A 24,766-nucleotide genomic window follows, 5' to 3' on the forward strand; every position below is an offset into this window, starting at 1 on the left:
TCTCACCGAGGCGGGCCACCTAAACTTCTTATTCGCACACCGCTACGGCTCGTACAAGGCCCTAACCTTGGAGTTCCTGACCACTCTCCAAGTGAACTATGTTAACATGGTCTTGGTCTCCATCACCTTCCGTTTGGAGAATGTCGAGCGTACTCTCACATTGGTGGAATTCAACTCTCTCTTCCAGTTGCTCGATGAGAATGAGGAAGGGTGCATTGAAGAGCTCCAAGATTATGACAGGAATGACTTTTGGGGCCGCATCACATTGGAGCAGGCTACCTCCAGCCATGGCACTATTTTTAACCCCTCCCGTGCCAAGATCAATTCCATTCGGAATCCGGTGTTGAGGTATATGGCCAAGGCCTTGGTTTGTTTCCCGTTTGCCCATAAAGAACTTGGTAGCATCTCCTCCGAAATACTTTTCATTCTTTGGGGATGTTGGCCAATCGACGGATCAACACTGGGTATTACATGATAAAGCATTTGGAGAGACATGCAAAGAAGAAGAGTGGTAAACTATGTTGTGGAGGTGTGATCACTCGCCTGGCCCTCCATTTTGATGTTGACATAGAAGAGCGGCACCTAGATTCGGGAAGTATGTCAGTCGATTGGGACATCCTCAAGAAATCAGGCATGATCGCTGTGGATAGCAGGGGCGCCGGGTACTTTGTTCTAGACCCGAGTACATTTATCAAATTCCCTTCCCCTCAGCTAACCGCAGTTGGAGGGTGGACTTATCAAGACAACTGGAGGATGAACTCCGCTGACCACATGGCGAGAATTGCAAGTGATCCCCCCCCAGGGCGAGGGATTTACCGGCCAACAGCCAATGCGTGTGGGTGCACATCACTTCCCGCGCCCCGAGATCCCCAATGAGCCCCTACCCGGACATGATGTTGAGGAAGAAGATGAAGAGGAGCCCGAGGACGGCCAGCCTAAGAGGAGGCGTCCGGTTGGGCGACCATCTACGGGCAACCAACTGGCCGAGATACTTGAAGGGATTCGAGGCATACGCGTCGACCAGCAGCAGTTGCGGGAGGAGAACCAAAAGTGGAGGACTCAGCAGGAGTCAAGACTGGATCATTTTGGGGAGCAAATAGGCCACCTACAAGCTCAAGGTGACGCCAGGTGGCGGAGGAGCAGGCCTTCTATCGCGCCTACTACGCGAGATTTCCTCCACCCTCCGATTAGAGGTATCACACCCCATCCACTTCTTTTCAAACTTATTCATTCCTTCGTATTGAATAAGTTTGGGGAAGGGTCTGACGTGGATTGGTGGTGCTTCCCTTCTTTCCCCGCTATCTCCGTGGATGATTTGTGAACTTTTTGTTTTATTTTATTTTTCTATTTGATTTGTGTACGTCTCTCCTGTGGGACTTGAATATGGGCATGTACTGATCATATAATTATTCATACTATGAGGTGTGTACTTTGGGTGCTTATGACGATCTCTTCTGAAAATGCTTTGTGAAAATGGTGGGAATATGCGTTGTTGGTTATGAATTGCTTTTGAGTGAATTGCTTGTTTGCTTGTTCAATGCCGATTCCCAGAGAGATTTGAGCCGAACTTTCATTTCAGTGTGATATTATCATATACCTGTTGTTGTTTCTAGAACTTGCTCCCGATCATATTAAGTCTACGTAGTGAATGTGAGTTCAGGAAATGAAGTTAGGCCCTCTTTGTTCTCCCTTTCACAAGTGTACATAATTGTCTTAATCCCTAGTCAGCCCTCCTAGCCTAAAAGTGTTCCGATGATGAATAACTATAAACTACCCGCAAAAGTGATAAGCTTGTAAAGAAAAAAAAGAGAGGTCAGAAGCACATTTTGGGCGAAAAAAAAGAAAAAAAAAGAAAAAAAAACTGGAGGTATAAGCTAGACGAAGTCTAGAGGGTCATTGGTTGAGTTCCTAAATAAATGGGGACAGGATGGAAGGAAGAAGTTTGACACTAGTCTTACTTTTCTAAGATGCGTTTGGAAAACTGGTTATTTGTTGGTAACTGTAATTTGTGGGTACTGGTGCTTCCTATTCTTTTAGCCACTTAAGCCAAAATAGTCCCTACCTTTCAAAGAGCCACGTTACAACCTTAATAAAGTCCTTTCTGATCTCAAACTCACATTCACAACTTAGTAGAGGAGATGATTGATCTTGAGCAAGCTTATGGTAAACACTGCTTGTATTTTGATTTGAGAGAGTGGTAGTATTGAATCCTATACACTTAAGAGCGGAAAAAAATGCTACACTTCATAAACCTACGAGGGCATTGAAACCAAGTGATACATGAGACAATAACTCAAGGTAATGTTTGATTGATTTTGCATTCCATGCCGTTGTTATTTTAATCTGAAGCAAAGCCCAATTTCACCCTTCGTATGAGTTTATTATTTGTGATCTTCTTCTTGTTATTTGAGGACAAATAAGGTTTTAAGTTTGGGGGAGTTGACAAACTCATATTTTCGTAGGTGTAATTGGTATGTTGAAGTGCTAAATGCCGACTTCGTTTCTCGAAATCGTTTTTATCCAGCCAATTATTCTACTTTTTGGAGTTTTATGTGTTTGTTGAGTGTTATAGGAAAAACTGCTTAAAAAGAGGTGAAAATGCGTTCAGAGAGGGAACCAGAACAAGGACCCGGCCGGGTGACTTTTTAGTGCATTAATTGCACCCGGCCGGGCGAAGTTAAAGTCCAGATATGAGTCTAAAAGAGAGACCCGGCCGGGTGAATTTACAGTGCAATAATTTCACCCGGCCGGGTAGAAACAAATTCCAGATACGGCTCTAGAAAGGAGACCCGACCGGGTGAATTTACAGTGCATTAATTGCACCCGGCCGGGTGAATCAGTCTGACACGTCTGGAAAGCTGAAAACGCGATTTTGACGAGAAAAAAAATGAGAGAAAAAGGCTAGGGTTGCAGGGGACGGAATTCATTCCATACCTAACGCCTCCTACACACACACACACCACCCCAAGCACACCTTTGAGAGAGAGAATTGAAGATTGAAGAGTCCACATCGGAAGATTGAAGCTTCAGTCCATAGATCGATCTCACAGGAGTACTTAGTATCTTTTATTCATGTATTTGTTGAATTCCTATGTGTTGAACATGGTTTTTATGATGAACATGAGTAGCTAAACATTTCTTGTAGAATTCTTGGTGACGATGCACTAATTTCATAGTTTTTATCCGATTGATTTTGTTCTTGCCTTGCTATTGTAGTTATTTGATTATTCTTGAGTTTATTCCTTTCAATTGCTTGATCACCACTTGATTGTGTAGGATTAATTAGATTAATCGGGAGATGAAATAATTAATCCGGAAATAAGAATAATTCACACCTTAATACAATAGAACTCGGGAGAGTTGAGGTTTTGAGTGAGGTCACTAACCTAATCGAACTTTTGGGAGTTAGAGGTTTTAGGATTAGAAGGGGACTTCAATTCTAGCATCTAAAACAACAGTTTCTCACCTCGGGAGGGGGTTTAATCTATAATCGTGGTTGACTTAGTAACTCTAGAGACACCAAAAGGTAAGGTGAATCAATTGGATAAGAGCTTGGAATTGTGCATCGGATCCTTGAGTTCTACAATTTTTCCATATTATCTTTCATATCATTATCATACCGTGTTCTCTTGTTCTTAACTGTTATTTGCTTAGTATATGCTTTTATTAGTTGTTAGAACAAACCAAACTTCACTTGATTGTCTAGATAGTAGTTGATTTTTGTTCGTGGTAGTTAAGTTGATACAAAATTGTCTCTGTGGGATACGATACTCTTGCTTACTGATTGCTACACTAGCTCTGTACACTTGCGGGTATTACTTGTGTTAAAATAAGTCGAGTCACTGTGTCAGTTGCAGATTATGAAGTGAAGTTTACTCAGCTTTCTCGTTATGCATCTGCATTGCTACATACAGAACAAGATAAGTGCAGACGTTTTGAAGAAGGATTGATATATGAGATAAGAAGCAAAATCACACCTTCACACCTTCGTACTTATAATGATCTACGTGCAGCGGCTATACGAGTAGAGAGACTAGTGAAAGAAAGACATGTGTATATTCAAAGACAAAAGAGGGGACCACAAGAGTATAGGGGTGAATCAAGCTCGAGCATTTCAAAAAGGCCTAGTTCTTTTTCTTCAGCATCAAGTTTCAGTAGAGGAGGTCCATTGGGTCAAAGAGGCGGACGTGCACCACCTTTCAGTTATGAGTGGGGACGAGGATCTGGTATGACAGCACGTGCACGACCTTTATGCGTGCACTGTGGACGACCACATACGGGGGAATGTCAAACAATTACAGGAGGTTGTTTTCATTGCGGACAGCAAGGACACTATTATAGGGAATTCCCACTTGGTCTAACATAATATCAAGTGGAAGAGCAGCGACAGAACCAACAGTACAGAATGTGCGACCTGCAACATCGAGTGCAAGTATTAATCGAGGTCGTGGAAGAGGACAAACTATGAGTGTACCTATTGGTCGAGGGCGAGGACAGTCAGAGGCACATAGATCTATACCCCAGGGACATGCTCGTGTGTTTGCTATGACACATGAGGAGGCATCTAGAGCACCAGAGGTCATTACTGGTACACTTCATTTAGTTGATGCTATGATATATACATTGATAGATCCAGGATCTACTCATTCATTTATATCACCTGTCATCACACCACATATGCATAAAGAACCTGAACCTCTAGATCACAGACTAGGTGTACACATACCCTTGGGTGAAGTTATTTCAGTATATACAGTATATCGAGATTGTGCGGTGAGAATCAATTTAGTAGAACTATTGGCAGATTTGATTCCCTTGTTCATACATGGGTTTGATATTATCTTGGGTATGGATTGGTTGTCACGTCACCGGGCTAAGATAGATTGTTATGCTAAAGAAGTGGTAATAGAGTCACCAGGACGAGATCGAGTGATATTCTACGGCAATCGATAGATTGTTCCCTCCTGTCTTATATCTGCTACAGCGGCTTTTCAACTGATTCAAAGTGGATGTAAAGCATATCTTGCCCATGTTGTAGATTGTGCTACGGTTGATGATCAAGTTAAAGACATTTCCGTTGTTAAAGAATTTCCTGACGTTTTTCCTGAAGATTTACCTGGATTGCCACCTGATCGAGAAACAGAGTTCACTATTGAGTTGATACCAGGTACTACACCTATTTCAATTCCACCTTATCGAATATCGCCATTGGAGTTACAGGGGTTGAAGAAACAGTTACAAGAGTTGTTAGATAAGGGATTTATACGGCCCAATGTTTCACCTTGGGGAGCGCCAGTGTTGTTTGTGAAAAAGAAAGACGGTACATTGCGACTTTGTATAGACTATCGGAAATTGAATCAAGCGACGGTGAAAAATAAATATCCATTGCCGAGAATAGAAGATTTGTTTGACCAACTTCAGGGGGCACAAGTGTTTTCAAAAATAGATCTCCGATCAGGGTACCATCAGTTGAAGATTGTTAAAGATGATATTCCGAAAACATCTTTTCGAACTCGATACGACCATTATGAGTTTTTGGTTATGCCTTTTGGACTGACGAATGCACCTGCAACTTTTCTGGCACTGATGAATAAAGTATTTCAACCATTTCTGGATCAGTTTGTGATTGTTTTTATCGACGACATATTGGTCTACTCGCGAAGTACAGAGGATCATGTTAATCACTTGTAGTCAGTATTACAAGTTCTACGAGATAAACAGCTTTATGCAAAGTTGAGTAAATGTGAGTTTTGGTTAGATCATGTGGTATTTTTGGGACACGTGGTGTCAGGTCGAGGAATAGAAATGGATCCACAGAAAATTGAAGCAATTGTCAACTGGAAAGTGCCAACTACAGTTACGGAGGTTCGAAGCTTCCTGGGTATGGCTGGATACTATAGACGTTTTGTAGAAGGATTCTCGATTATTGCGGGATCAATGACAAAATTGTTAAGGAAGAATGCCCCTTTCATATGGAGTGAAGAATGTCAGAAGAGTTTTGATGAGTTGAAGCATCGATTGACTACAACACCCATATTGACTATTCCGACAGGTATAGGAGGATTCGTTGTGTACAGTGATGCTTCTCGGCAGGGACTTGGTTGTGTTTTGATGCAAAATGGAAAGGTTGTTGCTTATGCTTCACGACAGCTAAGAGTACAAGAAGTTTCATATCCTGTTCATGATCTGGAATTGGCAGCTGTTGTTTTTGCTTTGAAGATTTTGCGTCATCATTTATATGGAGAAACTTTTCGAATCTTGACAGATCACAAGAGTTTAAAATATTTAATGAGTCAGAAGGGGTTGAATATGAGACAAAGACGGTGGATGGAATTGCTTAAAGATTATGATTGTACCATTGAATACCATCCGGGGAAGGCAAACATTGTTGCAGACGCATTAAGTCGGAAGTCAAGCAATATGGTAACACACATGCAAATGACCCCATTATCAGAGTTGATTGCTCTTCGAAGTTTGAATGTAAGATTACAGCTAGATACGAGTGAAGGGTTAATAGCGACTCTTGAAATCCGACCAGTCTTGAGACAACGAATTCAAGATGCTCAAATGAAAGATGAAAATTTTGTAGAGTTTATTAATGAGGTACGAAAAGGTAAAGACACACCGTTCATTCTACAAGATGATACATTGATGTTTGGCACTAGATTGTGTGTACCAGATGTTGATAATCTTCGAAGAGAGATTATAGATGAGGCACATAATGCTCCTTATGCAATGCACCCTGGAACAACAAAGATGTATCATACTATGAGGCAACATTATTGGTGGCCAAAGATGAAGAAAGAAGTGGCAGAATTTGTTTCAAAGTGTTTGATGTGTCAACATGTAAAAGCAGAACATCAAGCACCTGCCGGTTTATTGAAACCTTTATCTATTCCAGTTTGGAAATGGGAGCGTATCACGATGGATTTTGTAACGGGTTTACCTAGGACACAGAAAGGGAATGATGCTAGTTGGATTATTGTAGACAGATTAACTAAATCAGCGCATTTCTTGCCTATACGATGGGGTTGTTCGTTAGACCAGTTGGCTGAAATGTACGTGAGGGATGTAGTACGCTTGCATGGTATTCCGATATCCTTTGTATCAGACAGAGATCCGCGATTCACATCCCGATTTTGGGAAAGTTTTCAGACAGCCATGGGAACCCGAATACATTTTAGTACTGTTTTTCATCCCCAGACAGATGGTCAGTCAGAAAGAACTATTCAGACGTTAGAAGAAATGCTTTGTGCTTGTGTTATTGACTTTCAGGGTTCATGGGATAAGTATATTTCGCTAACGGAGTTTGCTTACAACAACCAATATCACAGCAGTATTGGAATGGCACCGTATGAAGCATTGTATGACAAAAAATGCAGAAGTCCAGTATATTGGGACAAAGAAGGCTTGGAGATTCTAGAAAGACCAGAAATTATCCAGGAAACTGTTTCTAAGATTGATATCATTAAAAGCAGACTGAAGGCGACACAAGACAGACAGAAGAGTTATTATGATCAGCATCGGAAAGAGATGGAATATGAGGCTGGAGATAAAGTGTTCTTGCGAGTCTCACCTTGGAAAGGAGTAATGCGATTTGGACATAAAGGTAAGCTAAGTCCTCGTTATATTGGGCCATATGATATTATCGAAAGAGTTGGACCGTTAGCGTACATGTTAGCATTACCTCCAGAGTTAGAATAGATTCATAATGTTTTCCACGTCAGTATGCTTCGACGTTATAGATCTGATCCTTCCCATGTTCTGAAAGATCCTGATATACAGATTTCTGAGAATCTAAGTTACATAGAGGAACCAATTAATATTGTAGACCGACAGGTTAAACAATTGAGAAGAAAAAAGATTCTAATAGTAAAAGTTATTTGGCAAAATCACGGAGTCGAGGAAGCAACTTGGGAAACAGAGGAAAAGATGAGAAAGAACTATCCACATTTGTTTACGGGTTAGAAATTTTGTTGAGCATGTTAAATTTTAAAGAAATGAATTTTGCGGACAAAATTTTTAAAGAGGGGAAGAATTGTGACATCCCTAACCCGAAACATGCATCATTTTGCATATTAGCATAGTTGATTATCTTTGCACATGTAATTGATGCAATTGATGTGTTTGCACATGATTTTGGATTAAAGAGGATCTGTGTCAGTCTTGCCCTAATAACTAATTTAAGTGTGTGAAGTGTGCATATGTAATAATGCGTGTGCGTGCATGGGAGTAGTATATTTACGTGAATCTTAAATGTAATAGTAAAATAAGTGTGACATCAAATACAGAAGGACCTATGAGTCCAATTATAGAGAGACCTTCGGGTCATAGAGGAATCCCGGGCAGATATCAGGCTTGACTGTTACAGAATAATAAACTGAATAGAGTGGCATATGCATATGAATATGAAATGGTTTGTTTTTAAATTATGTTATATATTGTTTCTGATTATAGGTATTGATAAAAGAATATGCTTGATGTTTGTATCATGTGAAATTAAGAGTGGAAATTTATATATACTGAGTTATGGCTCATTTAAACCACTAAATTTTTCAGGAATAAGATAGCAATAAAGTTTTGACTGACGTGGGTCATAGGAACTCCACGTGTTATCAGGTTCGGCGGCTGACGCATTTTGGCAACCTTCTCCTCCTCATCATTTTGCATGTAGATGAATATATAGTATATAGAGTGGTGACAAGGTTCCACTACTGTGTAGAATGTTTTGAAATATGTACTTGTTAAATGTTGAATTTTAGAATTATATAATATGTGTGTTTTATGAATTAGAAATATGTATTGATTGCTTTTATGATAAGGGATTTATTTATTATAAGAGTATACGTCAGAGGGGTTGAGGTGTGACACCTTTGCTTTTGAAATCAGTAGTGAACTGGCCTTTCCACGCCACCGGGCAGTTTCTCCACTCCCAATGCATGCAATCGATGCTCCCTAACATCCCTGGGAAACAGTGCATATCTAGCAGTCTCTGGCACTCATCAGAGGTTGGCTTTCGTAGGAACTCTAGACCAAAGATTTCTCGGATCACCTTACAAAACTGTCTGAGCACCGTTAGACTAGTCGCTCTGGCCCATTTGTAGATACTCGTCGAACATATCAGCTGGTCAAGCATAGACAAGCTGCCTAATTGCAGTGGTGCATTTATGAAAAGTAGACAGCCCGATCCGGCCAGTGCCGGAGGGTAAAACACTGGTACCGCTCCGCCAAATTCGTCGCTATATGGGTGAAGAGCCGTTGTGATATTCTGAAATGCCGACGGAAAATCTCGGGTGGATAACGGGGGTTATCCACAAAGTAGTCCGCCATTAGTCGCTGGTGCGCTTCGCTATGGCCTCGTTGGATGGTTCGACGATGAGTAATCTCACGAGGAATCGCGGCCTCCGCCAATTCCGCCGTGCGCGCCGCATCCTCCTCGTTGGCTTGGTTCTCCACCTCTTGAATCAGAGAATTACACGCGTCATTCCTAAAATCATCCATTTTTAATACCAATGGAATTCACAAGTTTTAGTGAGAGAAAGTATGAGTGAAGAGTTGGAATGGTGTGAAAATAATGAGGGGAATGAGGTGTATTTATATGTAAATTAAATTGAATTAAAAAATGAAAAAAATACAATTTGTCTGCCCCTAACCGGCGCGCCGGCCGGCGCTTCGCAACGCGGTAGGCGCGTCCTTGGCGACTAGGCGCCGATCGCCCATCCGTCCCAAAATTTCTGTCCGCTGCGAGGGCTTGCCCCGCCCACTATAGCTCGCTGCGGCTTAGCCGCCTCCACGGCGGCCGGCTCGCCGCCCCTATAGTGGACACCCTTAGCATATCAATTCTCAGTCTTGAAAATTATGAAACTTTGTTCGAAATTTGGGATCTTTTTATCAACTTAAAAACTAGTTTAAAAAATTAGTCAAATTAAAATTAACATGGTATTTTCATACACAGTGGATTAGTAATGTAGTTTTAATGAAAAAATTACTCTCCTCCGTGATCGTCCCACAAGAATGTGCATTTTTAGTTGGACGAGTCTTAATGCACAATTGAAAAAGTAAAAGAGAATCAGAAAGAAAAAGTAATTAAAGTATTGTTAATGCAGAATGAGTCCCAATTAGATCGAAAACAATTTCTAAAAATAGAAAGTACATATTCTTGTGGGATGAACTAAAAGGGAAAAAATACATAATATTGTGTAACAGAGGAAATAATAATCATATATCATATTTCTTCTATTTACAAAATATAGTTCAATTTGTAGAGGACACGAGTCTTAATGTGAAATCGGTAAAATTAAAAGATAATGAGAAAAAATATGCAGAGAAAGAGAAAAAGGAGAAAAAAACGTCAATAAAATATAAGAGAAAATTTTAAATGAGATTACTTTTATGGGCAGTATGCATATTATACATGTGATGAAAAATTATACATATAGCACTCTATATTATACATCTGATAATTAAATGTGCTTTATATAGTGGAACATTGATGTAGTTGTAATAGAAAACTGTAATAAGTAGTACTCCCTCCGTTTTGCCATAGTTGAGTCATTTTACCATTCCGGGAAGTTTCTTTATAGTTGTGTCGTTTCCAAAAAAAGAAATAATTAGTAGATTTAATGGTGATTTATGCATATTTATTAATAACCCTAATTACACTATTAGGGTAATTAAATGAAGAAAACCAAGCGCCCTTTTATTTGGCTCATTATCCACATCTGTCGTCTCTCTCTACACAACAATTCTCTCTTCTCTCTTCCCCAATTCTGAAACCCTAGATCCAGATCTGCCGCCCCCATCCTCTCTCATTTCCCCACCGCACAATGGACCGCTCACACTACCCCGATGGCGATGGATGGATTAACCCTCGCCTCACCCGCGTTCCAGCCGGCTCGCGCGGTAGAGGGCCGATTTTGTCCGCTTCCCGGAAAAGAGGTCGTATCTCGGCGAGTTCCCGGGGGAGAGGTCGTATGTTGAGCAATTCCCGCCGTAGATCTCGACAATCAGCCTGAGATGATGAAGGGTTAATCCACCATCTATTCTCGTTCATCTGCCGTTCCCACATCGGCGAACCCGCCGGAAGCGTAGGTGCCTCTCCCCTGACCGAAGGCCTTGCGGGTGGTGTCGACGGCTCCCGAACCCCGGTCAGTTGCATAATTGGCGGTGAAGGCAGCGCCTCCCCGACCGGAGGTCTTGCTGGTGGTGAAGGCGACGCCATTTATGAGGTGACTGACAACCCAGTAATGTCGGATGAAGAGTTTGTAAGGAGATATGTCATCACCGAGGCTGACAAGGAAGCATGGGAGAGAAACAAGGCCGAGGTAGAAAGGGAGGTGAAGGCACTCTTCGGTGAAAATTGCTTGGATCCGTAATATGGGTGAGATCTTTCTGTATGCTTACTTTAGGGTTGTGGATTGTCATTTGTGTTTTGATATGTGATCGTTGGTTATATTTGTGTGATCCGTGATATGTACTCTAATTGAATGGGCTGTCTTTGGTTTATATATCTGTGATTGTGCTGGTGATGTTGTGACGTTGTGAATTTGGTTGGTGATGGTGCTGGTGATGTTGTGAATTTGGTTGGTGATGGTTCTGGTGATATTGTGTTGTTGTGATTTTGGTGGTGATGGAGCTGTTGATGTTGTGCTGTTGTGAATGTGGTTGGTGATGAATTGCTTGCACAGTTACAGTCATTTAGAACCACATAATGCATCATTTCACCCTATTGACTGTCTATTCAAAACACAAAACACTAGCATAATATGTGCATTCATGTGTATTCACTGAATGCATCATTCATGCACATAGGCAGCCTATCCAAAAAACACAAAAGCTTCTTCTATACCTTCATAATCCTAAGGACTGAGCAATCATCTCCAATCCCTGGTTGCTCCTTTGGTCTCGCAGATAAGCAATTGCTTGCATAGCCAGCTCCACTGGAACTTCTAGATCCATTGGAAGTTGATTTGTCCTCCTTAAATGTGCTTTCCCTATATGGGGCAGCTTGTAGCTGTTATGACCCTGGACTTTCATGATTTCCATAAAACAGCCTTGAAGACTTAGGAAAACATTGTTCAAAGTCTGTGGCTGCAATTCATTGAATGATTGCACCACTGCATTGACTAAATCATCCACATTTTTGCATGCAGTCTGAGTTTGCAGTGATTGTATTGCTCTGAACCAACCCAAATCATTGACATTAGTGTCAGGTGAGTTAGGTGGTTGTTGCACAAGTGATATTGAGAAACCACTTTGTTGTGCAACTTCTTTGAAAGTTGGATCATTGTCTTTGATGTGTGGTCTTGCATTGTCTTGTTGTATCTTGAGAACTTTAGTTGCCCCATCATGCCACTTGGCTATGATGGCAGGTAATATCTGTTCCCAACAAGGTGCCATGCATTAAATCATCATTTGCACAACATTACAAAGCTTCATTACTAGTGTATCATGAGTAGGTAGGTACACTGATATGTAATGGATGATGTGCACAAATAAATTGCATTAAAGAGATGCAAACATTACCTTATTGATCAAGCAGTCCCTGGTCACATCTTTTGTGATACTCTCTATGGGTTTTGTCTCCAAAGTGCCTGCCTTTCTATTTTTGCTTGACCTTTTGGCTGGAACTTGTTTGGTAAATGGAAAAATTCCAATTTTTCCATCAAACAAGACTTCACTATTAACACCAAACAATGGCCTACAAACTGCATACATGAACATAATTTTTAATATGAACTGCTTATTTTTACATGTTCTATGAGGTTCTTCCTCTCCTGGAGCAAGATAGAATCTTTGAGCTCCTTTTGTCATGTAGAACCACTTTTTATCAATGTGTATGGTGTTGTACATGTTCCTGAACTTGATCTTGTTCAAGATCATGTCTAGTTCTAAAGATTCAACTGTGAATCTCAGTCTCAACAACTTGTTTGCAGCTGTTAGGCTGGGCTTAATGGCTGATGTGTGTGGCCTAATTAGGCCAGCCTTAACCCACCTCCAAACAGTGGCTTTTGAACAACCCAAACCGGCTGCCACACTTAAGAGGTTGCATCTTTTGAGAAATGCATACTCTTGAGTACCTCAACATCTAGATGCAACTTTTTGGGGTAAGACCTCACTTTTTTTAGACATACCAATTGCATTGATTCTCCTCTTTGTTGTTGTTTCTTTGCAGCATTCCACCACCGTGTACAAGTTTGACGGGAGATTTTGAATTTGACATGTGCCTCCTTAAGTGTGCCGCGAGGAGGAACAATGCCGATGCACCTTCCAATGATGAATTGAACCACTTGGTTCTTGAATTCTGAGGAGTACTCTTGATGCCCCATTATGAGCATTCAAGGCAGTGGTTGAGCATTCAAGGCTTTCAGAATGGCTGGATAGAGAGCATTTACTCCATTTGGTGGTTGAGCTCTTTAATGTGTAATGACAGTGGTTGACAAAATGGTTGGTAGTAGTGGAGTATTAATACAATGAATGGAAAGTGGCGCCACCTTTAATTATCTTAAATCTATAGTGGCGCCAGAATTTTGGTGATTTTTTTGTAAAGTGTTTGACTTGAATTTTGAATTATTAAAGAATTCATTTTGAGTTAATAAAAGAACACCTTTCATTTTATTATCTGTTTTTGCCTATTGTAGCTCTATCTCTCTTTTTTATCTACAGAATTCTACAGATTTTTTTTCAAGTTTAAATAATAATTCAAATCAAAATTAAAATTCAAATGTAAAAACTGCATCTAATTCATCTACTTTATTATTTATCAACTTAATCCATTAAACATCCATTTTTAGACTTCTGTGTCCAAAAATTTTATTATCTATCTATTTATTCCACTAAACATCCGCCTCAAATATAGCGACCGGAGAGAGTACTACCACTAAATAATTTTGAAAACGACAAAACAGTAATTTACTCATTTCATTACATAGTGAACAATTTTTATTATTATAAAGTTGTTTGGACATATCTAATTAATTAATTCAACATAATTATATTACATTTGTTGAATCGATTTTGACAATTATATATCGACAATTTATTTCTTTTTTGGCTCATATATTTACGGAGTTGATTCTTTTTTCTCAGCTTACATTGATTCTACCAATATCATATGCAACGTTGTATGGTTATTAGTAGAATAGATGCTAGTTAGCCTCAGATCTTGGTGGTAAAGAATCATCAGATAGGATGAATCCCATCAAGAGTAGCAAATATAATCTCGCATCACCGGCTTCGCCATTTGTTCAACCCAAAAAACAAACAGAATTTTCAGTTGGATTATTGAATCATCAAATAGTAGTATAAATGAAATAGATGGAAGGCAAAAGAAGTCCTTAAAACGAAAATTAAATTTAGAAAAAACAAATCCTTAAAATGAATAGAAAATCAGTTGAATTGAAATTGAAAAGCCCGCTGATCCATCATCGCCGGCAACAGCAGGCTCCGGCGGCAGGCAGTCTTCATCGCATTAAAAGCAGAGAAAAGGCGACGACGGGGAAGAGGGAAGAAGACGGAGCAACCAGCACCCGACTAAAAGGAGGGCGGCGTCCGATGCAACCACCCTTCCCCGCATCGCCCCTTCACCGCCCCTGACTGCTCAGATAAGATCAAGTAGATTGTGCCCTAGCTGCACTGCTGCCCTTGCTTATATAGAGCTTCCGATTACACGTCATCGTCTATTTGTGGATTTCCTAAAACACCCTTTTACATTCAACTTATTACTACTATCCAACCAAACTCAATTTGCTTTCCCCAGAAAATCTTAACCCTAGGCTACTCCCACGACTCCAATCCAATTGCTCCAACCTCCTCCTCTTTCCCTCTCTCAGGTAATTAATTCTACTCGTCGCATACTTTGTCAATGCTTGTGCTGCTAATTTGATGCCGCATCGGTCACAATTTATTTGGAGGTGGAATTTGTCGCAATCTCTAAACATGTGCTGCACGTCGTGTATCCTTTGCAGGTTTCTGTACGTTGGAATGCTAATTCTGTTTCTAAAAGCTTGATTGGATAGGAAAACATCATTTTTCAATCAGGTAATTGAGCTCGCTGAAATTAATTATTTTCATGGTATTTCATGGAGGTTCTAGTTCAGGAGATTAGATTTTGCGGTGCTTTATTGGCTTGAGCATGAGCTGCTATCCTCAGTTTCTCTTCTCCAATTCAGAGCCTTTTCGTCCAACACCTTGTTCTTGGGATTAACTTCATTCATGCATGTATAATTTGTCGTGTCATAGAGGTGATAGAAACACCAATGCGTTCAAAGTTGATCCTTTTGTGATTTAATGTTAAGAGTCTAAGAGATCCCCCCGTCACACATCCGCATTTTGTGGTTTCAGGTCGTAGATTATGGCAGAGCCCTCAAAAGTCATTCATGTTCGTAACGTGGGTCATGAAATTGCTGAGGTATAACATCTTCTTTGTACCGTGCATATTCAGTGAATTGGTTTTTGTACTTATGTTGCTCTGCTTATAAAATGAAATATGAAAATAAGAATCAATATCAAGGGTTGAAAAATCTAGTTTAATATTATGTTTTTGTACGTGATTTAATATTATGTTTATGCTTTTCCAGAGTGACTTGCTGCAGCTGTTCCAGCCATTTGGAGTTATCGCCAAACTTGTGATGCTTCGAGCCAAGAATCAGGTCATATTCCAGTAATATATGCTCAAGAAACCTTCATGTGTATATGGCGGCAAAAAACACTGTCTGATATGGCTATTCATATTTGAAGTGCAGGCCCTCCTACAAATGCAAGATGTTCCTTCTGCAGTGAATGCATTGCAGTTCTACAGTAATGTCCAACCGAGCATAAGGTAATTTGATAAATAATGTGATCTCTTTTGACCAGTTTCCCAACTTCATTGCAGAGCTCTCCCCTCGTGTTATTAGGCATTATCTATTCTCTTACTGAATGTACTTTATACCTATCAGGGGCAGGAATGTCTATATCCAATTCTCATCACACCAGGAACTAACGATTATGGATCAAAGTTCGCAAGCACGTGGAGACGAGGTGAATATTATGCACATATGACATTATTTCAAAATTTCAATTGATATTGCATGATGTTTGCTAGATTCTCTCTGCATAGTGAATGCTCTATGTCTTGTAATGATTACATGTTAGCGTGTGGGGTAGAAGTCATAAAATTTCCAAAGCACGCAATATATTTGTAAAACCAATAGAAAGAGAGTAGTTTCCCTTGAATTGAACATACATTATTTCTGCAGCCAGGATACTTTTCTGATAACTGGATTTTAAGTAGCACCTGTACTATTCAATTGGCTTTTTCCATGGAATTCTTCATAATTTGAAGATGCAGCTTTAGTTGTAACTAGTTGTACATAACATTAATATCTGATGATTTGTAGTAGTATATATTTTACTAGTTTGAACATTAGTAGAATTTTTTATACCCATTCTGAATGTAGCTTCACTGCTTCAGCTTCACACGATTGCACAAGTTGATCTGTTGGTGGTTTGTAACATAGAAGCGAGAAACTTGTGTTGCCACCATACATGATTTTGCTTATAATGAGCTCAATTTGTAGAGTAAGATTTTGATTCATACGAACTAGATATAGTATTGAGATGTTGAAGCTCTGTTTGATGTTAACGTACCCAATACAAGAGGACTTGTAAATTGTACATCATCAACTATAGTCTATAGGTATCTTAATATGACACATGTCATGTCTATTTAGTCCTATCATGATGAAGTTGATTTTTTTTAAAGGCCCTTGTTCTTGGATTCTATTTTTTTTGTATGATTACTTATTGGTGATGAATATTAAAGCATGTATTTGAATGTGATTGTTGCTTTTTCCCATTTAAGTATATATTGTTGGGGGCTTCAGAAACTACATTAACCACCTCCAGGTGTATTGGATTCTCTTACTTGATGGCTTAATTAACACTTCTTGAGGGACATCTTGTACATTATAGTTCTCTGTGACTGTAATCTTTAGATGTTGTTTCCCACTTGTATTACATTGTTATGGATGTAGTGATATTTTCCACTTGCTCTAGATTTTGTTCCTATATAGTGTGTATTTGTGTGGACTGCATGCTTGATGTTAGTTATTCTAGCTCTATATCTCCATTTTCTTTTCTCTGCTCTATATTCTTCCTATTCATTCTCTTCTCTTCTCTCTCTCTGCTGTCTCTGTGCTGGTTTGCTGTTGGCGTCTTCTCTCTATTCTGTCTCTATGCTGGTCTGCTGTTCGGCTCTCTCTGGATACCCAGCCTAACCGAATCCTCTTAGTTACGATACATCACATGCTATATCCTATTACTGTGGAAGTGCTGCATCAAGTTTTTTCTCCCCATGGATTTGTAGAGAAGATCGTCACGTTTCAGAAGTCGGCTGGTCAGCATCTTCAAATTTTCTCTTATTCACTTTCTTAATTCGGTAAAGGTTAAGGCGTATGAAGAAGTATGAAGAATGTCATGTCTAAAATATATAGAGTCACCCCTGATGAGGAATACCTCTAATCCTCTATAGGGATTGCTTTCATTCCTTGCACTCAAGAGGGATCAATTTAATCAGAACTTGTTTCCTTGATATTTATTTTATTTCTTTGTTGTATATGAGTGCAAGAATTTTCAACCCTTACACTTCAAAAGCATTACTAAGTGCTAGTTAGCTATTTTGTACTGATAGACTCCTATGTGGAGAACTGAGCAGGTTTTCAAGCTCTAATACAGTATCAATCACATCAAAGTGCTATCTCAGCTAGGAACGCTCTTCAGGTATGTCGAGCTTTAAATTATTAGGTTCATTTAACATCATTGCATTGAGACAGTTTGCATCTTTCTACAGGGACGAAATATATATGACGGTTGCTGTCAGTTAGATATCCAGTTCTCAAAGTGAGCTAACATTAAGATTCTTGCTCAATACATTCACAATTTCCTGCGACTCTCTTCATTGTGTGCTATACATTTGACAATTGTTAATTTCTCGTGCAGCCTTGATGAATTGCAAGTGAATTATAATAATGAGCGTTCTAGGTATGTTTATAAGCTAAGGTGTTGATTATTTATCTATTCTTTGTAATTTTGCTGCAAATAAGATTGCTTAATTCTTGTTATCTTTTTCTAGGGATTTCACAAACCCTTCCTTGCCTTCGGAACAAAAGGGCAAATCCTCTCAAGTAAATCCATTCTCCTATAGTAAAAGATTTGATGTAAAAATCATGTGCATTGAAATAATTTTCTAATTGGATATTGAATATTGTTCTTATTGTAGCCTGGATATGGAGATCCAAGCATATATCCCCATGCAGGTGCTTAATTCATTTAATTAGTTTACATTTTCTTATTTCTTGGGTCTTTTTAACTCTATCCCCATTTCTAACTTCTCTCTATCTCTTCTCTGTTCAGTGGGATTCGCACAGGTATGTACCTTGCTGTCTAATGGCTCAAAATTATGTACCATTCCTTAACACACTGGTACAGCTATAACTGCATTCAATTCTGCTGGAGATGTTTTATATTGAAGCATGGCATATTGGACTTATAAACGCTTATACAATGTCCTTACCCTTTTTGCCATGTTGATAAAGTTAAAGAGTTAGAAAAGGGAGTAGAAGAACTATTTTATTGTTTTGGACTTGAAGAAGCTAGGAGTGTATTAAATTTTGATTCACTGCATACCTCTCTCTCCTTCACACGAAATGACGAAAGGCATTATATAGCTCAATAAGTTCGAACTATATATGGATTAATTATGCTCTATCAATGTTCCATCCATAATGCCTCCAGATTATCCATGAATCAAGGCCAAGGTCAAGCCTTCTAGCCTCATGGTTTTTCCTCTTTCGTGGCCATTATTATCCCCATAATTCCCTTGTTGATCCTTCAACGACAAGGTACAACTATAACAATTCTGCTGGAGATGTTTTATATTGAAGCATTGCATATTGGACTTATAAACGCTTATACAATGTTAAAGAGTTAGAAAAGGGAGTATTTTATTGTTTTGGACTTGAAGAAGCTAGGAGTGTATTAAATTTTGATTCACTGCATACCTCTCTCTCCTTCACAAGAAATGACGAAAGGCATTATATAGCTCAATAAGTTCAAACTATATATGGATTAATTATGCTCTATCAATGTTCCATCCATAATGCCTCCAGATTATCCATGAATCAAGGCCAAGTCAAGCCTCATGGTTTTTCCTCTTTCGTGGCCATTATTATCCCCATAGTTCCCGTGTTGATCCTTCAACGACAAAGTTAAGGATATTCTCTAAGGACCTCATGACTGAAGCAATCTTATGAATGCTAATACTTCCTAGCTATCAGCGGTGTCACTGCTACTTACCCTGACATTGCTAATAAAGAAAAACCTGCTTTGTGTATGTGAAAGCATGGATATTCTTTTTTTTATCAGCCTTTGTGCACTATTCAGTTGTAACATTGCAGCTTTCCCAAGATCCATTCCAGCCTTCTTGGTGACTGGATAGGCTCATTCTAACCTTTGTGAGCCATCAATACAGTTAGAAATATAGTAGAACTCTCCATGTTCTTACTAACATTGTACATGGCCACTAGTCCAGGTCCAGCTATGATCTTGTTCACAAAATGGGTGCTTTCATAACTAATAAATGTCCTTGAAGTACCAGTATGAGCAAATACAAGCCTATGTAAGAATGATGACCACTTTGGTGTCATTGGTAGGATTTTTCTTTGCTTCAACCATATTTTGATGCATAAAGGAAGGAGGAAACAGCAAAATAAATTAGTCAAACATTAAACAATGCACTATAAAATATCATTTCTTCAATTGAGAACCAAGTTTGTTTCTTCACACATTTCTAGTACATTCTCTAAATTAGTCAAACAAGTGCCAGAAATAGCCAACATGTATTCATTTCATAGACCAGAAGTGTCTTATTTGCTAATTTGAAATAAAGCTATCTTTCAAACAAACACTTTATTTTAGATATGAGAATGGGGGTATTCTATGATATTGAACAACAGATCTCACAGAGTTACCAACTACCAAGGAAAATAATACTCGTTTCCTGACATAGGGCTAAGTGTTGTTCTCTTGATTTTAAGGGGCTATAGAAATATGGCTATAACCTGCATAATCATCTAGGAAACAATAATACTCCTCTTCTTTCTCTTTCTCTTTCTCTGCTTCCTTTATGGAAACTTCCTCCTTTTATGGTTTTTAATGGATTGATTATAGTACTTATGCTAGATCTTGTCTTATTGCTTGAACTGTAGTTGGGCAATGCTGCGGCAATTGCTGCTGCCTTTGGAGGGGGTCTCCCACCTGGTATAAGCGGTACAAATGAGCGGTGCACAGTTTTTGTATCTAATCTGAATGCTGATGTAAGTTCTACCTGATTTTATTTATATCCCTCTTACAGAGAGACACATGCCAGATACATTTATGGTGCATATATGCCCAAGGAGCCTCACAATCTCTCGCTTCTTACCTTCTTTTACAGAGAATGGATGAGGATAAGCTGTTTAATTTGTTCTCGATATATGGGAACATTATTAGAATCAAACTTCTCCGAAACAAACCAGATCATGCATTGGTACAGATGGGTGATGGTTTTCAGGCTGAACTGGCTGTTCATTTTTTGAAGGTACGCAGAAATTTCTTCTTTACATGGCTTTGGTTGATTAACATCAAATTAATTATACAGTTTTACTACATGGCTGAATAAATTGGACTTCTTCTTCACCTTATTATAAAAGTCATTATTTTTGTTATCTTTCAGAAGAAAAGGAAACATTTTATTTAGCCTCTGCACATAATTTAATCGCTTTGTTATTTTTAGTTTCTAGACCTTCAGAAGCCGCTTTTATTAATATTATGCTAGTAAATGTGCTCTCGTTTTTTTGCTTTATCTCTGATCTCCTGTACCATATTTATGATGGCTATAACTTGCACCTATTTTTACTGTTTGTCCCATATTAGTTGCTTTAGTATTAGAACCTGCGGATAGTTACATTTTTAAAACATCTCTATTAGTTGCTTTAGTATTAGAACCTGCGGATAGTTACATTTTTTTACTTTGATGGAGATGCTTGTAACTGGCATCTGGTTCTTACATAGGGGGCTATGCTGTTTGGAAAGCGCTTGGAGGTTAACTATTCAAAGCATCCAAACATTACAACTGGAGCTGATACGCATGAGTACTCCAACTCAAATCTCAATCGTTTCAATCGAAATGCAGCCAAAAATTACAGGTATTGCTGCTCACCAACAAAAATGATCCACATCTCAACTCTCCCCCAGGAAGTAACTGAAGAAGAAATAGTAAATCATTTGGAAGAGCATGGAACAATTGCTAGTACAAAACTGTTTGAGATGAATGGAAAGAAGCAGGCTCTTGTCCTTTTTGAAAATGAGGAGCAGGCTACAGAAGCTCTTGTGTGCAAGCATGCCACTTCCCTTGGTGGTTCAACCATTCGAATTTCCTTCTCTCAGTTGCAAACCATTTGAGAAACTTAATTGCAAATTTCATAGATGGACCCATAGACTGTACGTTTCTGTTCCCTACTGAATTCAGTGTTTCTTTCACATTGTTTTGCCAAATCTTGATGTAAATTCTCATCTTTTAAGCCTCCTTTATGATCATGCATTTGTTTCGTACAATCGAATGAAAATTTCTATTCTTTGTTTGTAGCCTATTTGAAGTGTGATGCATAATATATATGAGGGGGATTTAGGGTGTTTGGTATATCTCTAAGCATTGTCTTGTTGCATGGGTTCAATTTTTTCATTTTTATTGGTGGTGTTCCTGATTTGAGCCACTTTTTTCAGGTGAAAAGAAGTAAAAGGTGGGAGCATAAAATTGAATCCCTCTCCCCCTCTCTTGTTTCCTTTGCTTGCAATGGACTAAAACTGTATACTACTCCATAAATTTGTAGTGATTTTACTGTGGGTTGTGCAACTTTCTTTTCCTCCCAAGTTGGATGGATGTCTTCTACTATCAAATTGCATTTCTTACAATGGGGAATGTTACTTATATGGTTTGCTTCCTGTGTAAGAAACTGGTTATTTAAAAATGGCCTTGAAATTATAAACTTTGGTCAAAATGTGATATTTTCTATGAATTTTAAAATATTACAAAAATTATGAAGTTTGATCATTGTGTTATTTTTTCACACTTCTACAATTTGCGAAATCAACAGACATAGCAACTTTGAGTCGGAATGACTTGGATTTCGGCCATCCAATGAAGGTAAAAAAGTCATTTTGCTATTTCTCTGAATTTATTTTAAATTTTATAGTTTGCGTTTTATTTCTTTTAAAATTCAAGAGTGTCCTAACCACATATAATTAATGAGTTGTATTATTTTGAAGTCAAATTTTGATTATTTATAATATTTTCATTTAAAAAAAAACTATGGTTTGGTTAATTACTTATCCACTTAAGTCATTCTCTACATGTTTTGCATCAATTTCCATTGATTAATTGTGATAAACGAAATTGAGTACACAAAAAGAAGTTTGTAAAATTCATGAAATTCCATCATATTAAATAGGGCTGGGAATCGGTTCGGTTCGGTTCTAACCGAACCGAAAAGTCGGTTAACCGACTCTCCAATTTTTCGAAAACAAAGAACCGGAACCGGAACCGAGAAGGAATCGGTTCGGTTCGGTTAGGAACCGATTTTACACGGTTCGGTTCGGTTCTAACCGATAGGAACCGAATTGGAAAAAAAAAATTAAAAGGTTGTTGCCAGGATTCGATCCCTAGTCAATGCTTGAGAAAAACAGCCAACCTACCACTTGCGCTACAATGCTCTTTGTTTTTCTTATGTTTGTAGAAATACTTATGTTTATATTTCGTATTATAAATTAAAAATAAAAAATAAAAACAACCTATTATAATATGCTTAATCCAACAATTAAAAAAATTTACAACCTGCTCAATCCAAAAGTAAACATGGCCAGCCAACCTAATAGTATTATAGTACCAAAAGTTCAAATATTCAAAAAAAGTAAACACCGTTCAAAGTTTCCAAAACAACATGGTCAATCCAACAAAGTTTACAACCTACTCAATCCAACAAACATTCAAAGTTAAAATATTCAAAAGAAAACCTCCAAGTTCAATTTTCAAAATTCCAAAACAAATGCACGATTAATTTAACTTTGATCTGGATCACTTGAACTAGACCTCAACCAATCCTTCTTCTCCTAGCCCTAGTTCTTCAATTTCAATAGCTTCAAGAATATCGAGGTCTGGCCGGTTGCTACCTACGTCTTGGGTGAGAGATTCTGAAGTTTCCATCTTCAAACAGACAACAAATAAAGAATCGGTGGAAGCTGATTGAGATAGACTACACAATTGAACACAATAAACAATTTTAAACCAACTGCAAACTTGAACCTATTATATCTAGCATGAGTTCATGGAAACCAAAAAGTACAAAAAGTCACCAAATAGATCACCACACATCATTTGAGAAAGTCAGCTGAAATGGAAGCAAAATCATCACACATCAAAATGCAGTTAAAAAATTGGAATGGAAGCAAAATCACCACACATCAAAATTTCGAAAGTCAGCTGAAATGGAAGCAAAATCCAACTCCGCATCAAAACAATGTCTATTTTTTAATGTCTACTTCTATTCCTAATTTTCTAAGTGGAACTGAACAGTTGAATTCCCACTTTATAGAACACTGTATACACATTATCCCTCCCTCAATTTTCTTCAGCATGTTTTAGATTATTAACCTTTTTAATTAATGCTTTTGTTAATAATGAAATGTAACTACTTTACAACTCAAAAGATTTAAGTTTGTCATGCCCAAAATTAACCACACGTCAATATGAAGAGCACATAAAAAAAGAAACTGAATCATGCAGCTGGAAATTGATGTGCCAAATGCGTGTGTGTATATATATGTCAAAATTGAAAGAGCGAAATTCTGCAACGGAAAACTAAATTTACCCCTTTCGAATTCTGCAACGGGATTAAAAGAGCGAAATTGAGCTCTCCACCAGATTGAGCTCTCCACCGGCGGAAGGAGTCGCTGCGGAAGGAGTCGCCGGCGGGTGTGGCGTGTGGGAGGAGCGGTGTGGCGTGTGGGAGGGAGCTCTGGGAGTGGGACTGTGGTATGTGGGAGAAGGGTTTGTAATTGTTTGGGGATATTGGGCTTCATGTAACTTGGGCTCAAAATCAAAATAAGTCTTTGGGCCAGTTTTAAATAATTAAATTACATCAGCTAAGCCCAATCGGTTCTTTACGGTTATAACCGATCGGTTCTCGGTTATAACCGAGAACCGATCGTGACCTTCACAAGGGAACCGACACCGAACCGATAACCGAAAAATTCGGTTATCGGTTAACCGAGAACCGATTTTTTCGGTTCGGTTCTCGGTTAACCGACTAACCGATGACCGAATTCCCAGCCCTAATATTAAAGAATAACAAAAAAAACCTATGTTTGAAAACTAAAGAAATTCATCATACTGAAAACAACCTAGCTAAAATACTCCTATTTTCAACTGATCATAAACACTGAGTGTGCTTGTGTGTGTGTTTAGCATTAACCAAAACAAATTACTACTTAACCAACATTAAAGATTATAAGCATTGTAAGATTAGCTTATCTATAAGTTGAGCTATATGGCATGTAGTTGTAGGTTCCAATTCCAGTCCAACAAATTGAACATGTTTATAAATCTATGAATACGAAGAAGAAAGATAAAATTAAATATGAATCTCTGTTTCTGTGATTCTCCCTTTCCTCTCTATTTGAGGAAACTCGTGTC

The 24,766-nt window shown here is 38.6% G+C and overlaps 2 protein-coding genes, 1 long non-coding RNA gene and 1 other non-coding gene across 6 annotated transcripts; 1 reads left to right on the top strand and 3 right to left on the bottom strand.

Moving 5' to 3' along the window:
* Positions 1-11,850: 11,850 nt before the first annotated feature.
* Positions 11,851-12,882, bottom strand: LOC121770286. The gene is made up of 3 exons (XM_042167040.1): positions 12,753-12,882; positions 12,526-12,707; positions 11,851-12,378 (listed from the first exon to the last, which is right to left on the bottom strand). Exons 1-3 carry the CDS (start codon positions 12,880-12,882, stop codon positions 11,851-11,853), a joined length of 840 nt encoding a protein of 279 aa, XP_042022974.1.
* Positions 12,883-14,153: 1,271 nt separating this feature from the next.
* On the bottom strand, positions 14,154-14,235 carry LOC121773088. Its single transcript, XR_006044661.1, has one exon. It is a non-coding gene; the product is annotated as a small nucleolar RNA SNORD24 (small nucleolar RNA).
* A 442-nt stretch (positions 14,236-14,677) lies between these two features.
* LOC121771964 (polypyrimidine tract-binding protein homolog 3-like) lies at positions 14,678-21,990 on the top strand. Of its 3 annotated transcripts, none has more exons than XM_042168871.1 (18): positions 14,678-14,831; positions 14,967-15,039; positions 15,171-15,242; positions 15,343-15,409; positions 15,579-15,650; positions 15,744-15,820; positions 15,939-16,020; positions 17,254-17,377; positions 17,696-17,760; positions 17,831-17,880; positions 17,980-18,021; positions 18,113-18,164; positions 18,260-18,296; positions 18,394-18,407; positions 20,247-20,354; positions 20,474-20,617; positions 21,091-21,519; positions 21,802-21,990. In XM_042168871.1, exons 4-17 carry the CDS (start codon positions 15,353-15,355, stop codon positions 21,478-21,480), a joined length of 1,314 nt encoding a protein of 437 aa, XP_042024805.1. In that variant the 5' UTR covers positions 14,678-14,831; positions 14,967-15,039; positions 15,171-15,242; positions 15,343-15,352; the 3' UTR covers positions 21,481-21,519; positions 21,802-21,990. The 3 variants fall into 3 exon arrangements, 2 of the variants coding, with proteins under 2 accessions (XP_042024805.1, XP_042024804.1); XR_006044224.1 differs by lacking the exon at positions 15,171-15,242 and adding an exon at positions 21,665-21,715 and having other exon boundaries at positions 14,679-14,831; XM_042168870.1 differs by lacking the exon at positions 15,171-15,242 and having other exon boundaries at positions 14,679-14,831.
* Positions 21,991-22,952: 962 nt separating this feature from the next.
* On the bottom strand, positions 22,953-24,140 carry LOC121771966. The gene is made up of 2 exons (XR_006044225.1): positions 23,943-24,140; positions 22,953-23,327 (listed from the first exon to the last, which is right to left on the bottom strand). It is a non-coding gene; the product is annotated as an uncharacterized LOC121771966 (long non-coding RNA).
* Positions 24,141-24,766: the final 626 nt, after the last annotated feature.

Source organism: Salvia splendens, chromosome 16 (genome assembly GCF_004379255.2).
Source record: "Salvia splendens isolate huo1 chromosome 16, SspV2, whole genome shotgun sequence".
In the NCBI taxonomy this organism is placed as follows: Eukaryota; Viridiplantae; Streptophyta; class Magnoliopsida; order Lamiales; family Lamiaceae; genus Salvia; species Salvia splendens.

Bases quoted from the DNA above. Each gene is read 5' to 3' on its own strand.
- LOC121770286 (XM_042167040.1), bottom strand. From the start codon at position 12,882: ATGATCTTGAACAAGATCAAGTTCAGGAACATGTACAACACCATACAC. The intron at 12,708-12,752 runs GTAAAAATAAGC...TCATGTATGCAG, and splicing joins GGAAGAACCTCATAGAACAT to TTTGTAGGCCATTGTTTGGT. The intron at 12,379-12,525 runs GTAATGTTTGCA...TGTTGGGAACAG, and splicing joins GGGACTGCTTGATCAATAAG to ATATTACCTGCCATCATAGC.
- LOC121771964 (XM_042168871.1), top strand. From the start codon at position 15,353: ATGGCAGAGCCCTCAAAAGTCATTCATGTTCGTAACGTGGGTCATGAA. The intron at 16,021-17,253 runs GTGAATATTATG...CTGGATACCCAG, and splicing joins CGCAAGCACGTGGAGACGAG to CCTAACCGAATCCTCTTAGT. The intron at 20,618-21,090 runs GTACGCAGAAAT...GTTCTTACATAG, and splicing joins TGGCTGTTCATTTTTTGAAG to GGGGCTATGCTGTTTGGAAA.